The 17,441-nt window shown below is 36.4% G+C and overlaps 1 protein-coding gene across 6 annotated transcripts in view; it reads right to left on the bottom strand.

Moving 5' to 3' along the window:
* COL4A5 (collagen type IV alpha 5 chain) overlaps positions 1 to 17,441 on the bottom strand; it is a 256,477-nt gene that overhangs the window by 101,166 nt on the left and 137,870 nt on the right. For all 6 annotated transcript variants that reach the window (XM_019662461.1, XM_019662459.1, XM_019662464.1 and 3 more), the window contains 12 exons: positions 16,537 to 16,581; positions 16,387 to 16,449; positions 14,058 to 14,111; positions 13,640 to 13,666; positions 11,655 to 11,735; positions 5,517 to 5,579; positions 3,882 to 3,917; positions 3,752 to 3,793; positions 3,500 to 3,592; positions 2,187 to 2,240; positions 2,035 to 2,091; positions 1,736 to 1,780 (listed from right to left, as the gene is read on the bottom strand). In XM_019662461.1, the coding sequence (XP_019518006.1) occupies positions 1,736 to 1,780; positions 2,035 to 2,091; positions 2,187 to 2,240; positions 3,500 to 3,592; positions 3,752 to 3,793; positions 3,882 to 3,917; positions 5,517 to 5,579; positions 11,655 to 11,735; positions 13,640 to 13,666; positions 14,058 to 14,111; positions 16,387 to 16,449; positions 16,537 to 16,581 (660 nt within the window). The remainder of the gene's footprint in view (positions 1 to 1,735; positions 1,781 to 2,034; positions 2,092 to 2,186; positions 2,241 to 3,499; positions 3,593 to 3,751; positions 3,794 to 3,881; positions 3,918 to 5,516; positions 5,580 to 11,654; positions 11,736 to 13,639; positions 13,667 to 14,057; positions 14,112 to 16,386; positions 16,450 to 16,536; positions 16,582 to 17,441) is intronic.

Here is a 17,441-nt window from a genome sequence, read left to right as displayed (position 1 = left end):
AAAGAACTGTTCCCAGGGCCGGCCGAGTGGCGCGATGGTTAAGAACTGGCTTGGGACGCCAGAGGGCCCCGGTTCAGATCCCACATATGAGGGCCAGTGACACTGCCCTCTACAGCTAAGATGCTGAACAACAGCTCAACCTGGAGCTGGGCTGCTGTGAGTCGCCGGCAACGGCATAGGCTGCAGCCCCTGTGGCAGTGGGTTGCCATGGGCTACCGTGTGTAGCCAGCAGCCAGCGTGAGCAGCCAGCAGCTGGCTACCATGTGTAGCCAGCAGCCAGCGTGAGCAGCCAGCAGCCGCAGTGAGCGGCTATCTAGAAGCGGGCGACTGATCTGCCTTGCCCGGGAAGAGCGCAATGATGGTGCCAACTTGGGCCAGTGAAGCGACGTCCTCCACAACTAGACTGAAGAACAAAAATGACAGCAACTTGTCTGTTCCCCTTCCCCCAATTCCTCAGCGCTGTTCCCATCCCCTTAATTCCCCAATAAAAATCTTTTTTTAAAAAAAGACCTATTCCCAGAGAAGTGTCATTATTTCACTTGATAATCCCCCAAAAGACCCCACTAGCAAGACTATCTTTGTTTAACCTGACTTGAATTTTCCCAGTCCAAAGAACAGCCTTTCCCCTGGGGATATCTGTAGAAAACAATCAGGGGCAAATTGTTGAAATTATGGCTGCCTAAATCATGAAACAAAACCAAGTGTTCCAAAAAAGCCAGGAACTGAGGTCCTAAATATACTTCCCCTTATACCATTTTATATGTTTAAGCCATTTGTGAATCTAGTTTATAAGTTGAGAAATGCCTATTTGGCACAAATACCTGTAAACCAACTTATGCGATTTTTATTATTTCCAACATCCTGTCTTGTTAAAAATAATCTCTTCCCTTCGAAACACTCTCCAAATTTCAAAGTTTCTATCTGTCTTTGCAAACCTCTACTAATACCTACTATGGATGCTCTTAAAACTGAAGCTGCTTGAAATAATATTCCTAGACTCACATGTTTTTATTTTTCCTTTTTTTGTTAGTAATTAGAATTATCTGTCAAAACTTTTACTAAAAAAAACTTCTGTTCGCACAAAAAATTGCATGTGAATGTTTTTACCAATTTTATTCATAATGGCCAAAACCAGAAACAACCAAAATATCCTTCAATGGGTAAATGGATAAACAAACCTTGGTACAGCCATAAAATCAAATACTACTCAGCAATAAAAATGAATGAAATACTGATATGCAGTACAATGTATTATGCTATGTAAAAAAAAGCATGATTCAAAAGGCTATATACAATATGACTCCATTTATATGATACACTGGAATAGGCAATATTATAGGGTAGAGAAGAGATAAATTATTGCCAGGGGCTTTGGGTTGCCGGGGAGGGGATGACTACAAAAAAAGAGTAATAAGGAAATTTTGAGAGTGATGAAACTGTTTTTGATGATGGAATTGGTTACACAACTGTACACATTTGTCAAAACACACAGAACTGTACACTAATAGTGGTTCATTTTACTGTACACAAATTATATCACAATAAATTTGACTTAAAAATCTTACTTAAAAAATAGAAATTTCAAATTCATATTCAAAAGATAAAGAAAAGGTAATTTCCATTCATTTAAACTATTTCCAAATCCAAGGCTGTTTGCCATCCTGCTTCTCTACCTTGCCCTTTTTTGTTTGTTTGTTTTTAAGGTAATGTTGGTGAATGGACTTGAACTACTCACTGGGATTCCTGGTTGGCCATCCTCTCCATCTTTACCTGGTTTACCCTATAGGATTCAAATGCAAGAATATAAAATTGTTATTTAGGAAGGATGAGGTTAAAGAATATAATAACCTTTATTCCTGCCTTCGCCTATATTAAGTAGACTGTTTAGACTTCAATATTATAACAAATAAAAAATACTTTATTCAACTGTGACATTTTGAGGCAATGAAAGTAGGATTAAAGAGGAAAGAATAAAATTACACACAGACACACTGAAAAATTTTTGCAAAGAGTATTAGTAGTCATAACACTTACTCTTTTGCCAGGCTCTCCTTGCTCCCCCTTCTCACCTTTCACACCACCTGGAAGACCCTGTACACACAAAAGTAGTTTTACATTGGTTCATGGAGTACTATGTACCAACATCAATTTACATTAAATTATGCTAAAGAATTTTAGGTACTTACTGGAGGACCACGCATTCCTGGAGGTCCAGGAGGCCCCCGCTCACCAGGCAGTCCCTGTGCGGTAGTAGGGGAGAGGAAAGAAATAGCAATACTTTTAATACCACAGCTAGCTAGGAATGCTTTTAATAAGCTGAACTATAGACTCATGTAGTATAACCAAAGATAACCAAATGTTTCTTATTCAAAGTTGAAATCTGCTAGGCAAAAGAGCCTAGAACCATCTTTGCTTACTTCAGTTACTTTCTAATGTATGTACAAGCCAAGTTATAATGTAAATAACAAGTTAACCTTTACAATTAATGTATTAATGATTTTTATTCTTATAATAAAATATTTTATGAAAAGCAAACATTTTTAAAACTAGGAAATTTGGGGCTGTATAACACATACATTTTGGCAGAGAATTAAATGTCTCAATCCACATTAATAGTAGTTTCAGTACAAATTGTCCTTTATTCTTAACTTTTTTATTAGCATTTAAGTGAAACAACAATGCATGAACTCTTTTAATGGGTGGGCCACTATACTATGAAATATATTTTTTATCCCCTTATCTACTCTAGTAGAAGCAAGGTATCAGATAACTATTTCTAAACACAACAAAGGTTTATAGAGTAACACCATCTTTCTCCTTGCATATCAGTGAAATGTGGAGAACATAATCATCTAAGACAATGATAATTGACCTAACCTGACCCAATTTTGTATGTGAATGCATTATTCATAATAGCCAAACATGGAAATGATCCAAGTGTCCATCAACTGATAAATTGATAAACAAAATATGGAATATACACGCAAAGGAATAGTATTCAGCTATAAAAAGGAACAAAGTACTGATACATGGTATAACATGGATGAACTCGAAAACATTATACTAAATAAAAAATCCAGGCACAGAATACCACATATTGTATGATTCAATTTATATGAAATGTCCAGAATAGGCAAATCTATAGAGCCAAAAAGTAGATTAGTGGTTGCCTATGGCTGGAGTGTTTGGGGAGAAATGGAGTGTGACAACTAATAGGTATGGGATTTTGGAGGGGGGTGATGAGAAGGCACTGACATTAAACGGTAGTGATAGTTTTACTAATTTTTAAATATACTAAAATGTAATTGTAGATTTTAATTGGAGAATTGTATGGTATATAAATTATACACCAATAAAGCTATTTAAAAAATTGATTATCTCAAATCTTTGTTATTTTAAAAATACCTTCACATGTAACCATATTCCAGCTTATAATGAATTTTAATGGAATGCCAGTTTCATAGCAAGATGTTCATTGATTTCCCATCTACATTCTCACCTGATCTCCTTTCTGAAACTCTACATCAATTGGCCTTTTCTGTTCACTGATCTGCCCAGGTGGCCCAGGAGGGCCCTGAAGACCTTGATCACCCTGTTTGCAAGATAAAGTAAGGAAGTGATATTTCATAATTTACACAGAAAACAATATAACATGTAAACAAAGTCAATTGCAAGAAGCAAAAAGACAAGTTCAAATGACTATGAAAGGAAAATACATGAGGTTGAGTAATCAACTTTTTTCTTTACTCACCTTTTCACCCTTGGGTCCCTGGAAATTTAAGCCCATATTTCCCTGAAGAGAGAGGTTTCAGTTTAAAATCTCATTGACAATAACAAAAAGAAATCTCACCAAATAAAAGATGTAAAAAAAAAGAAAATACCTTTGGTCCTGGGTGTCCTGGTGGACCAGGAGGGCCCTAAGAACAGAAGACACAGGAAAGGAAACATGTATTACATTAATAAGTTTATTAAAATTATATGGTTTCATAAAAAGTGAGTACGGAAAAGCTCTTAAAAATAATATTTCCTGTTTTATTATTCTCGTTACTTTCTCGTCAGAGACACACATTTAAAATCATTTAAACAAACTAGATGAACACAGAGACCTCTCATGACAGGATGGAGTGGGCAGGAGAAGAAATGCAAGGATGGGTATAGGCAGAGGGGTAGCACCAGTGCCAAAAATCAATACAAAAGTTAATCTCAACAACCATCAAATTTCTCATTCAGAATTACAGGTTAATTTAGGTAACATAGGGCAATGAACTCTCTAATTCTAAAAAGTATGTGTTTAAGTTTTTATTTTTATGTTATCTGGCTATGTATATGTGAGGATGTTTCAATGTGTTAAAAGTTAAATACATTTGTCTGCCCAAGTGGATCACCTCTATGGTGGAATTTCTAAGTCTTTGCTTCACCTATTGAATCGGGGTTTACTGAAAGGAAATTCAGAAGTGCAAAATGAATCAGTTATGCGGCCACAGCATTAAGGGAATGCAAGATGTAACAACATACCTAAGGTATACCAATACTGGAACAACAGAGTTAGGAAAAAGTGACATAGTCCAGAGGCTCATGTTTTGCAGGACGTCTACAAGTGAAACAAACTAAACACAGGGGTTTTCTAATCCTTTCCTAAAGATTTCCAGGAAAGCATAAATCACATTATTTTCTGATAGATTCTTCTAGTATTTACCAAATGTTTCCTTTATTCATTAGAGGACCAACTGTCACATGCAGAAATGTACACTCTATAAAGGCATAATGAAAACTGTCACTTAAATATATGGTAGACGAGAGATAGAGTGGCACATAAGAAATTACTTTGACTGAAGTTCAATTTCCATTCTCTTTTAAGAAGGCAACAGCAAAGCTCTAAGTCCAAAACACGACTTGAATTAAATCTGAGTACTTTGGGGGTAAAAATACTTAGAACTTAATAGAGTAAAATATATGGGTGACCATAGATGTAATGAAGCAAGAGACTGGTTGCACATTCAGGGTCTTTAGAAGTTTCTGCTTCTTTCCTGGAGTACACCAATTTTTATCCCATTGCAAAGTGACTCAATATCCTCACCAATCCTACTATTTTGTCACAGACCCCTAAAAAATGAAAGACCATATTTTTTTGTAAATACCTGTTTTTGTTCCTCTTAAACTAAACAAAAGATTTTAGTTTAAAGAAACATTTTTCACCAAGTAACTAGAGAACTGCCTTAGAAGACTTCATGAGATGGCCAGAATCGACTTCAACACCGGCACATCAGGAGGTAGGAAACAAAATATTTTATTTTAAATCTTTCCTTTTGTGAGATTTATTTTTTCCTATCCATACAATTGAGTTATTATTTAGCACATATTGTTCATGATAAGATTGTAGAATCCCCTGTAAATAAGATTATACATTGTGAACAATGAAAATGTATTATAATTTTATGCAATGTATATATTATTTATATTTGTGAAAAAAATTTTTAGAAAAAGAGGGAGAAACGAAATTACAGAAGCAAGCTTACCATCAAGCCTGGTGGTCCTGGAGGACCAATTGGCCCTGGTATACCAGTGGGACCAGCTGGGCCCTGTTATAAAGGAAGTAAAGAAAATGATAAGAAAAAAAAACTATCATGGTATCATACAAAGAACTAAATGAATGAAATTTAAGCTTAAGTAGTTGCCAGAATTCTGTTCTACAATTCTGCAGTATTATAACCAGAAATTTAAAATATATAAGAATAAATGGGGGCCGGCCCAAGTGGCTCAGTTAGTTAAGAGTTGGTTTAAGAGCGCCAGCTCTGAGCAACAGGGCCGCCGGTTCGATTCCCACATGGGCCAGTGACACTGCGCCTGAGCTGAGCTGTCACTGAGCTGCCAAAAGATGGCAGGATGGCTTAGCTGATATAAGAACAAGACTGCCTGTTCAATGGTGGGCTATGCTTGCCTGCAACTAAGACTGAACTCAGTACCTTAAGCTGAGCTGCCGCATGGATAGCTCAGTGGATAGAGAGTGTGCTCTTAACAGCAAGGCTGCTGTTTTGACTCCCTCATGGGATGGTGGCTATGCCCACCCGCAACTAAAATTGAACACAGCACCTTGAGCTTAGAGGCCACGAGCTGCTGATTGGAAGCCAGATGGTGACTGGCGCCCTCCACAACTAAGATTGAAGGACAATAACTTGGCTGGTCCCTTTCCCCAATTCCCCAACACTGTTCCCCTCCCCCAATGCCCCCCCAAAATGTATAAGAATAAATGGACTAAATAACCATAAAGAAATTCAACTATATAGAATAGATGTAGCTTTTATAAAATTTATGTTTTATATTGGTAAATAACAAACGTAGGAGAAGCACCATAAGGATCTTTCAAAAAATAAAGTGCTGAAGATGGGCATTTAGTGTGGCTTTTATGCTAGAACTGGGAAGGGAAAGTCAACTAGTTTCAAGGTGGGTTTTTTAATTTTAAAATAAAAAATAAATAAGATTAAGGACAATAAAGGAAGTGAGAATAACTGGAACAAAAGATAAGGGAATAATGCAACTGTTGTGGAAGACAATTTGGTATCTTAAAAAGTTGAAACTTTGACTGCCCTGAAATCCCAGATTGTTTTGTAATTTTAAAAAAATCCCAAAACAACCCAAATATTCAACAACCAGAGATTAGAGAAACAAATTGTAGTATGTTCACATAATGAAATGTTATATGGAAGTGAAACTGAATGAACTACAGACACACACAATAATATGCATGAATCTTAACTCATTAAATAGAAAAATTAGCAGAAAACCATATACAAATATTATTTTAAAAGGAAAACTAAGTATCCTATTGTTTAAAGATATATGCACGTGTAATAAAACTATTTTTAGGAAACAATGACAAGAGTACTGGTTGAGATGGCAGAGTAGGAAAATGTGCTCACCTCTTCCCAGGACCACTTCAAAATTACAGCTCAACTACAGAACAACCATGATTGAGAATAACCTGATTCTAGCTGAACAGAAGTCTTATAACTAAGGATTAAGTCACCTTGAGACTGGTAGGCAGGGAGGAACAGCAGAACAGGCTGGAACCACACCCACTTCTGTTGCTTAAAAATCTGGAGGGATATGTTGGCTACAGAGTTTCCCCCTGAGGAGTGAGGGGCCCCAGCCCCACACCAGACTCCCAAACCCAAAGTTCCAGTGCTAGAAATAGAAGTCCCCATAACTTCTGGCTGTGAAAACCAGCAGAGGTTGTCTCTGAGTGAGACAAAGGGCTTCTGGAGTCCTAGGAGTTCCTCTTAAAGGGCCCGCGCACACAGACTTCCTTACGAACTCATTTGCACTGAGCTACAGCCCTGGGGGCAGCAGCTTGAAAGGCACCAGGGACATAGGGGAGGAACTGAATTATCTGGCCTCAGGGTGAGGGCTGAAGGGGCAGCTTTCTTCCACACACAAGTGCTGGCAGAAGCCATTTTTCCTTTGTTGGGCCCTCCCACTACCCAGCTTGCACATAGAGGCAAGTGCCATATCTGAGTCTCCGTCACTCGGGCTAACACTATTCTCCCTGCCATGGTGATTCCCTGAGACCTTACCACACCCAACCTGTGTGCCCACCCCAGCCACTTCCAGTAGCTTTTCCATACAAACAGCCTGTCTTAGCTAATGCTGCAGACTTTCCTAAAAAACATTGAAAGATTCACAAATCCCAAACAAGCAGTACCTAGCCTCAGTGTGCCCCATACCTCTTGCTAAGTAGCCCCAAGCATGGCAGTAGCTTGAGCCGGCCTCAGTGTACAGCTTACCCTCTCCCAGGCATCTCAAAGCAGAGCACAAGTTGCAAACATCTGCAGATTACTTCTGTAGCTCATATCAAGTGGCTCTGGACAGAACACAGGCATCGGCTGACCTAGGCCTACAACAAAACCCCTCCAAAGAGGCTCCAGAAACAACACACCTGCCTGAAAGCTTCAGACCACAGCAGAGCACCACCCAACCACCTCCACAAAAGACATACCCAAAGGGCAGACCAGAGACCTGCTAAGGCGAATCCTGCTCCATAGGGTCAGCTCCTGCACAACAGCTCCTCCATTGTAGTCATGGCCAGTCCTCATAACTAATGAGTCCAAGCGTCAATCCCTCCCACTGGCATGCCAACATCAATCAAGACTCAACTACAACTGGAAAGCAAGCACAACCTACACAAGGGACATACCTGCAGCACCCGGCTAAGGTGACCAGGGAGACTGCACCACTGGGACCCACAGGACACCTATCACATAAGGCCATTCTACTAAGACTGGGAGACATAGCAGCTCCACCTAATACGTAGAAACAAACACAGGGAGGCAGCCAAAATGAGGAGACAAAAAAACATGTTCCAAATAAAAGAACAAAACAAAGCTCCAGAAAAGAACTAAACAAAGTAGAGACACACAAGCTACCAGACACAGAGTTCACAAAACTGGCTATAAGGATGCTCAATGATCTCAGTGAGAACTTCAACAAAGAGATAGGAAACATAAAAATGGAGATAGAAAACATAAAGAACTAGTTAGAAATGAAGACTACAATAACTAAAATAAAATATACGTTAGAGGGCATCAACAGTAGAGTAGATGAAGCAGAGGACCGAATAGGCGAGTTGGAAGACAAGGAAGCAGAAAACACCCAATCAGAACAGAAAAAAAAAAGAATAAAAAAATGAGGATAGTTTAAGGGGCCTCTGGGACAACATCAAGTGTAACAACAGTCACATCACAGGGGTACCAGAAAGAGAAGAGAAAAAGCAAGGAATTGAAAACCTATTTGAGGAAATAATGACAGAAGGCTTCCCTAAGCTGTCAAAGGAAATAGACATATAAGCCCAGAAAGTACAGAGAATCCCCAGAAAGATGAACCCAAAGGGGTGTACACCAAGACATATTATAATGGAAATGCCAAAGGTTAAAGACAATGAGAGAATCTGAGAAGCAGCAAAGGAAAAGCAGTTAGTTACCTACAAGGGAGTTCCCGTAAGACTGTCAGCTGATTTCTCAACAGAAACTTTGCAGGCCAGAAGGAATTGCCATGAAATGTTCAGTGATGAAAAGCAAGGCCCTACAACCAAGATTACCCAGAAAAAACTATCATTTAGAATCCAAGGACAGATAATGAGCTTCCCAGACAAGAAAAGGTTAAAGAGTCCATCACCATCAAACCAGTATTACAAGAAATGTTAAAGGGACTTCTTGAAGAAGAGAAAGAAAAAAGATAAAAAATATGAATAATAAAATGGCAATAACTACGTATCTATCAACAATTACTTTAAATGCAAATGGATTAAATGCTTCAATCAAAAGACAGGGTGGCTGAATGGATAAGAAAACAAGACCCTTACATATGTTGCCTATAAGAGAATGACTTCAGATCAAAAGATACACACAGACTGAAAGTAAAAGGATCAAAAAAGACATTTCATGCAAATGGAAATGGCAAAGAAAACTGGGATAGCAACATTTATACTTAGCCTATAAAACAAAGGCTATAACAAGAGACAAAGAAAGACTCAGTAATTCCACTTTGGGGAATTTATCCGAAGAAATCCAAAATAGTAATTCTAAAAGACATATGCTCATTGCAGCATTATTTACAATAGCCAAAATATGGAAGCACACTGTGTTCATCAATACAAGAATGGATAAAGAAGAGGTGGTACATATATACAATGGAATATTACTCAGCCATAAAAGAGACTGAAATCTTACCATCTGCAACAACATGGACGGAACTAGAGACTACTGTGCTGAACGGAGCAAGTCAGATGGAGAAAGACAAATGCCATATGATCTCACTTTTTGTGGAATATAAAGAGCAAAACAAACAAACAAAACAGAAACAAACTCATAGATATAGAGAACTATTTGATGGTTGCCAGCTGGGAGGGGTGTTGGGGGGATGGGTGAAAAAGGGGGAGGGATTGAGAAGTACGAACTGGTAGTTACAAAATAGTCATGGGGATGTAAAGTATAGAATAAGGAATATAGTTGATAATATTGTAATAACTGTGCATGGTGTCAGATGGGTACTAGATTTATTGGGGTGATCACTTCATAAGTTATATAAATGTCTAATCACTATGTTGTACACTTGAAACTAATACAATATTGTACATCAACTGTAATTGAAAAATAAAACATTATTAAGAAAAAGAAGCAATAGAAAACTCAGGATGATAGTCATAACTATGTTGGGAGAAGGCAGAAACCACAGGTTGATTAAAAAATATTTGTAATGTTCTACAGCCTACATGCTGTGTTGGGTTCACAGGTTTTCATTTAGTAGCTGTACTTCACAAAATACATGCATTTTGCATGTATTCTGCAGTATTTTCAAATATTACAAAATAAAAATTTATAAAAGATAAAGGGCAAGACAGAGCGTACTTAAAAAGCATATGGATGGGTGATGTCAAGTATGAAACGAGAAGAGAATTTTAAAAAGTCCCTGGTGTTGTACCAGGTCTGACAATTAAGTTCGCAGACTCATCCTAGAAAATGCGCTACATCCCTCATTGCTGAACATCACTATGGTCACCTTCAAAGTACTCCCTTTGGGAAGCTATGCACCAATGCCAGTGCCTAGTCCACCCTTCAAAGCAATTTTGGAACTCCTTTTCTGGAATGGCCATCAGAACTGTCGTCATATTACCCTTGATGTCCTGAATGTCATCAAAATGTCTTCCTTTCAATATATCCTTTATCTTCAGGTAGAGAAAGAAATCACTGGGGGCCAGATCAGGCGAGTAGGGAGGGTGTTCCAAATACAGTTTTTTGCTTATTGGTTAAAAACTCCTTCACAGGCAGCATCCTGTGAGCTTGTACATTGTTGTGATGCAAGAGCCATGAAGTTCAGGTCATCTATCTTTTGCATGCACTTCCAAATAGTGAACTTGGTTAACTGTTTGTCCAGTTGGTACAAATTCATAATGAATAATCCTTCTGATATCAAGAAAGGTTAGCAACAGCATTGCAACAAGTTCGCGAACTTAATTGTCACACCTCATATCTTAGTGCTCAGATTTAGAAAGTACTGATTTTTATTTTTGGCAAAAGCATCAATCTTCATGAAACATAAACCTCAAGAAATTGACTTCCTAATCTATAAATACTCAATAGTTATTGCTGTTTCTCTTCATGCATGTTATCTGTAGGCTAATATAACTTTTTTTAAGATTATAGTTGATGTTCACCATGCAGAAATTTGATTCCTTCAGCCTTCAAAACATGTTCATATATTAGGCATACTTGATAGTGTTACAAATGACATCTTGTAATATATGAAATGAGAGACCTATAGTTTTTATTTTTAATCAGACCATTTACAATTATTAGGACTACTCGTACTACCCTACTGATCCACACAGCACAAGAATGTAGAAGCCTATTTCTGCTGCCAAACCCCCAAATTAATATTTCCATGGAAACTGGATAGAAAAGCAAAAGAACACAGCAATGTTTCTTAAAATTCTCCCTGGGCCAGATTGCTTTTACCTTCATATACAAAGTATATGCAATGTCTATCAAATTTCAGTTAATTTCTATACCTAAAATAATGGGTACTAAAGACTGAGGAGAAAAAAGTGATGCTGCAATCTTATTAAATCAATATAGTAAAGAGGAAAATCAGTGGATGCTTACTTGTATTCCAGGAGGACCTGGATATCCTGGATTACCCTTGGGTCCTGGCAATGATGACATAATTATACTGCCTGGCTCTCCCTGAAAGAAACCATCAATGGAAGTTATAAGTAACAGTTATGACACAAGAAAACTGGCAAGAGCACAAAAAAATGATCTGAAAATTCAATTTGTCACATAAATGTCCTGGAAGATTAGGAGAACTCAATAATTAACATGAATAAATTTATCTTTTAAAGGGAAATGAGGAAGTGGCCAGAGTACACTGAAGTACAGTTGATTTACTAAGAGCCTGTGGTACTTTCAGTTACTCATTCATTAAGAAAACCTTTATTAAATATTGATATTTGCCAAGAATTGTGTTAGGCTCTGGAAACTCAGTAGTGAAGAAGATAAACAAGACCTTTGTTTTCATGGTCCTAACAATATACTGGGGAAGTGCAGACCATAACGTGTAAATAAATAAGATGACAAAATGCTCTGTTAAGGGCTGTAAAAAACCCAACATGGTACATGACAAAGAAATAGTGGACAACTAAAAAGAAATGATAATTATGTGACATGATAGAGGTGCTAACTATCATTTTAATGGGAATTATAATATATACAAGTAACAAATGAACATGTTGCATATCTTAAGTTCATACAATGTTATATATCAAATATATTTCAATTAAAAAATAAATAGTGGAGGAAGTTAATATAGTGTGAGTAGTCACAGGAGGGCAATCTGCAAAGGTAACATTCAGGCTGAGATCTAAAGGATAAAAAGGAGTCAGCCAGGTGAAGATGGGGGAGGAGTGTTAAGTAATGTAAATAGCATGTACAAAGGACCCAAAAAGGGAAGCATGTGGTACATTCAAATAACTTAATGCAGAGTGGTGTGATCAGTGAGCCACGGGAAAAGCTGGAAAAGTAGGCAGAGACCAGAACATGCAGCTCTTACATGTCATGGAAAAGAATGTGGACTCTACCTTAGATGCAGTGGGAAGCCCTTGAAGGTTTATAAGAAGGAAGATAAAATGATTGATTCACATTTTTAAAAGATCATTCTTGGCTGTTTTGTAGAGAAGCAATCAGGCCAGAGGTCAGGGGGTGTAGCAAAAAAAAAAAGCAGGGGGGACTCATTAAGAGGCTATTAAAATAGTCCAGATGAGACATTATGGTTAGTGTGGTGGGAGTGGAGATGGAGATAAGTGGATGAATTTATTATAGGCAAAATTAACAGTATTTAGTGATAGAATGAAATGAGGAGGTCTGTGAAGTTGTAGAAAATGTCAACACTAACTCTCAGGTTTTTGGTTCATGTAATAGTGTACATAATATATGGTGATACAAATTTTGAGACAGGGATGCCAGAGGGAGGAACAGGTTTATTTTGGGGTCTGGGTTAACTTTGAACATACTAATTTGAGTGTCTGGGAGATATTTGAGTGGAGATGTTAGGGAGGCATCTAGGTCAGGAGAAATGTATGTTTTAGAGATATAAACGTAGGTATTTGGTAACTAAATAGTAATCAATACTATGAGCATTAACAATATTGCTAGGCATAGAAGAGAAGAAAGAGTCAGGACTGTGTCCTAATACCTGCTGGATAGAATAGAATGAACTTGCATAGAAGACTGCAGAATGACCAGAGATGCAGAAGAAAAATCAAAGAAGGGTAGTGTCACAGAATACAGGGGCGAAGTATTTCTAGAACAAGCAGGTGGTCAGTTGTATCAAAATGTAATGAGAACTGAAAGTATCAGAAAATAAATTAAAGTCTGATATACACATTTGCAAGCATATCAGCATGTAGGAGGTACTTAAAGTCACAGGAACAAAGGATACTACTTAAGGAGAGCTTGTAAGTGTGCACCTTCACAACTTCTAGAAGCATCCATTTTAAGACAGATGTCAGAGACATTATCTGATTGAAGTTGCTGGCTTTCCAAATATTTTATTCAAAATGCTGTTTACCTTCCCAGAATGAGATGCTTACCTTCATACCTGGAATCCCAGGAGGTCCCTATTATTAAAAAATAAAATATATTCATATATATATATATATATATATATANAGAGAGAGAGAGAGAGAGAGAGAGAGAGAGAGAACAAGTAAAAAGATGCAATGCTTTCCAAATACAGTCCAAAAATGACTAGTCTACTGTAGGGTCATTCTGAGTACAATGCATCTTAGGATACTTAAGAGATGATATTTATTTTAAATAATATAGACTCCTTGCTTTTACCCAGCAGAGAGCTATTCTACCAACTTCTTTTTTAAAAAATCCCTTTCTAGTTTACTACTTTAAAATTTACTACTTTGTTCCACATGAATACATTAAGCTCACTTTTCTACACTTCTGCTTCTTCTGTCAATTCTTATGTTCATTATAATCCCAAATTGTATAACTTACTGGAGGACCCTGTAAACCAGGAAAACCGGGATTGCCTGGAAATCCACGTTCTCCCTAGAAGGAGTTAAAAGTAAAGAGCATGAAGGAACAAGAAACAAAGCATAATTATACCAACAAACAATGACTTATTGAAAAGATTTTTGTAAAAGCCATTTTAAAACATGCTAGATTGCCAAAAATTCATTAGCCTTCACTTTCCAATTACTTCAATATCAACTATCTATATCAAGTCAACTTTAAGATACTTTTATCCCTACTCATCAATCCCAATCAGAAGTAAAGAAAAAAAATCTTCTATAGTCATTTTCTTCTGACAAATCCATTTTGAGACAATCATACCACAGATTCCTGGCCATAATCACATTTAATAGTTAATGATTTGCCCCAATTTCCTGCCCATGTATTATATGGATTCTTATTTTAACTGCCCTATTGCATTTTTCTTTTCCTGTAAACTATTTCAAATTATTTTTGTAAAGAGGAAAAGATGATAAGAAAGAATGGTATTAATATCCCCAAGAGGGCAATAATAGAAATAGTTCTAGCAATTGCAGGTTATTATGTTTTTGAGTCACCCAATTTTTCTCACTCACTATTGTAAAGTACTAATATGGACATTTGGTTTAGAAAAGAAAAGCTAAAATTGCTGTAGAATAACCCCAATGCAACCTCCTTTGAAATACCTATATGCCACAGTAATCTTAGAAACATCCTTGTCAGAAGCTTAAAAGCGTAAAATTATTACAGACTTGTGCTTTTCAATTATTGTCTTATACCCCTTTCTCCACCACTTTTTACACATGGAAAAGGTAGTCCCAGAGAGAAATGAAGTAGCCTTTACATTCAAGTTTAGAAGACAGAAAACAAAAGAATCCATATATGCTGGCTCCATCTCTGGAGTTCATTCTATTAGTTACATGTAAGAACTATAAGAAACCATTTACTCTGAAAGTATGCATAATAAATCCATTTTAAAAATTTTGTTGTTCACATAGTTGGAGACCTCAATCACAAACTAATTATGAAATCTACTAAGGTGCTGCTTTACAAAAAGAAAGAAAAAGATCCCTTTAATCATATAGCACAGTGTACTCATTGTAGATACATTTGGGCTTCAAATTTAAAACTTCAGCTAGCAGTCTGTTTGTTGCTCAAGATACGCAGGCAAAAACCAAATAACCAGAATAGGTACAAGAATGTAGCCCACTTTAACATACAATTTGCCATGCAAAATGAACTCCACATTGGTCCTATCCCTGTAAGGTTGCCCCCAGCTGAAATGAAGAATACAAGTAAGCCTCACAAATCCGAAATAAAAAGATGATAATGATGATGATTGACAAGGGTCACACTGAACTCGAGAAATATTGGTGGTAAAAACAATTTTATTGCCTTCAAGTATGTACTACAAAAATTGTCACAAAATATGACCTTCAAAATGCAAAATATTGTATTCAAGTTATTTTAAATATATGCCCTAATATAAAATCTGACACATGCCATTAGTTAGAAAGATCTAGGGTAGTTTGTGAATAGTTTCACAGAACATTATGTGTAACATGAAAAATACCAAAGCATATATGGAAAATGGGAACATATTGCATTAACCTATAGGAAAATGAGAAAAGTGAGGGAATAAGAACAGAGGCTATAATATATAAGCTTTCAAAAGAGCAAATTTTACTCTTTTTTTGTTATCACTTTATATTAAACACAAACAGTTGACTGAAAACAAGAAAAGTGGGTCAGGAAAAAATGTTTTTCATGTGTAATGTTTTATCTTTCTTTTCAAACTGTTAAATTCATAATTTGCACTGATGGAGAATAGTTCCATGTTTCATACTAATAGTTTATAGTAAAAGTTGATGTGTTGTATTAAATTCAGATTTTTACGATTTTTCTTAATGAAGTTATTAAACATGGCAAAAAAATTAAAAATATTAAATATTTGAAAACTTAAATCATACCTAGTTTTTAAAAAGTAAAGCTAATGAATGATATTCACAAGTATTACTTTTAACAACTGATATAACATTTGAAACATATATATCCTAATTCCTTTTTAACTCAAATCCTACTTTACACTAAAGTCAGAAAAAAAATTGGTAAGTAATCTTCAACCCAATGCAATATCCCAGGTAATACACATACTTAAAGCATTACTGGTGTTTCAATATATTGAAAATGTTATCTCAGAACACACTCCATGTATGCCCTAGACATGAAGCTACTATATCTCTTCTTCAACATTCTTCATATTGATTTATTTAGATTTTTAAGCATACGATTATCAAGAATATTGCCTAAGATTAAGTGGAAGAAATCTCACCTTGGTTCCATTGCATCCGGGGATACCTTGAGGTCCTGGGGCCCCATCATGGCCTGGCATTCCCTTTGAAAAGGGATATATAACACATGTATAATATTTCTTAATTTACTTTTTAAGGGATTTAAAAATAAGAAGTCAAGTCCTACTTACAGGAAGTCCTGGTGTCCCTGGAAATCCAGGAAGTCCAGGAGGACCCTATAAAAGGAAATAAATTCCTTGAACCAAATAACAGTTACTAACAGTAAAATAATATCCTACCTAAGGGAATTATGAAAATTACATTTAGAATAGCAATGGACCAAATGTGTCTCATTGATTATTACCACTTGCTGTTCTTTTAAATGTTATAGAAAAATCTCCTATACATGTTAAAAGTCTCTTATAGAAGAAACTTCTATTTAAGGGAGCATTTTCTTCGTTGTACTCACTAAGAGCAGGCAAATTAGTGGATGAAATGTCTTTCCTAAAAGGTAAAGTGGATCTCCCAAGTTTGTGATGAATATTAAATTCAGCAGGGGATGGGTAAGTGGCAAATATATCTGCACCTGAGAACATCAATGTGATCATCCCGAAAATTCTTCAACCAGATTTCTCTCTCAGGATCAGCAAAAATAAAAATTTGATAATATTTTCTGTAGGAGACGCTATGGGGAAAAGGTATTCTCATGGAATGACTGGTACTGAGATTCAGTCATCATGGAGAGAAATTTGGAAGTATCTAGCAAAATTACACATGTATTTACCCTTTGAAAGTAACTCATTTCTAAGAATCTATCCCAAAAGTACACTAGACATTATGAAACAAAATACAAAACTCAGCGTTACTGATTGCAGCATTTTTATAGCTAAAGTTTAGAAATGATAATATAACAATAGTTATAGCTAAAGATTAGAAACAACAGGGACATCCTAAATAAATTATTGTACATCTACATAATGTAAAACCATATAGCTGTTAAAAAGAATGATGAAGATCTCTGTACTTTGAAATATGTAGTGGTCTCCAGGATATAATGTTCAGTAGAAGAAACAAAGTGTAAGTAGTGTATATAATA

This window comes from Hipposideros armiger, unplaced genomic scaffold, assembly GCF_001890085.2.
Source record: "Hipposideros armiger isolate ML-2016 unplaced genomic scaffold, ASM189008v1 scaffold_377, whole genome shotgun sequence".
Classification (NCBI taxonomy): domain Eukaryota; kingdom Metazoa; phylum Chordata; class Mammalia; order Chiroptera; family Hipposideridae; genus Hipposideros; species Hipposideros armiger.
Note: the sequence above shows the minus strand (reverse complement) of the source record. Positions and strands in the feature narration are given on the sequence as shown.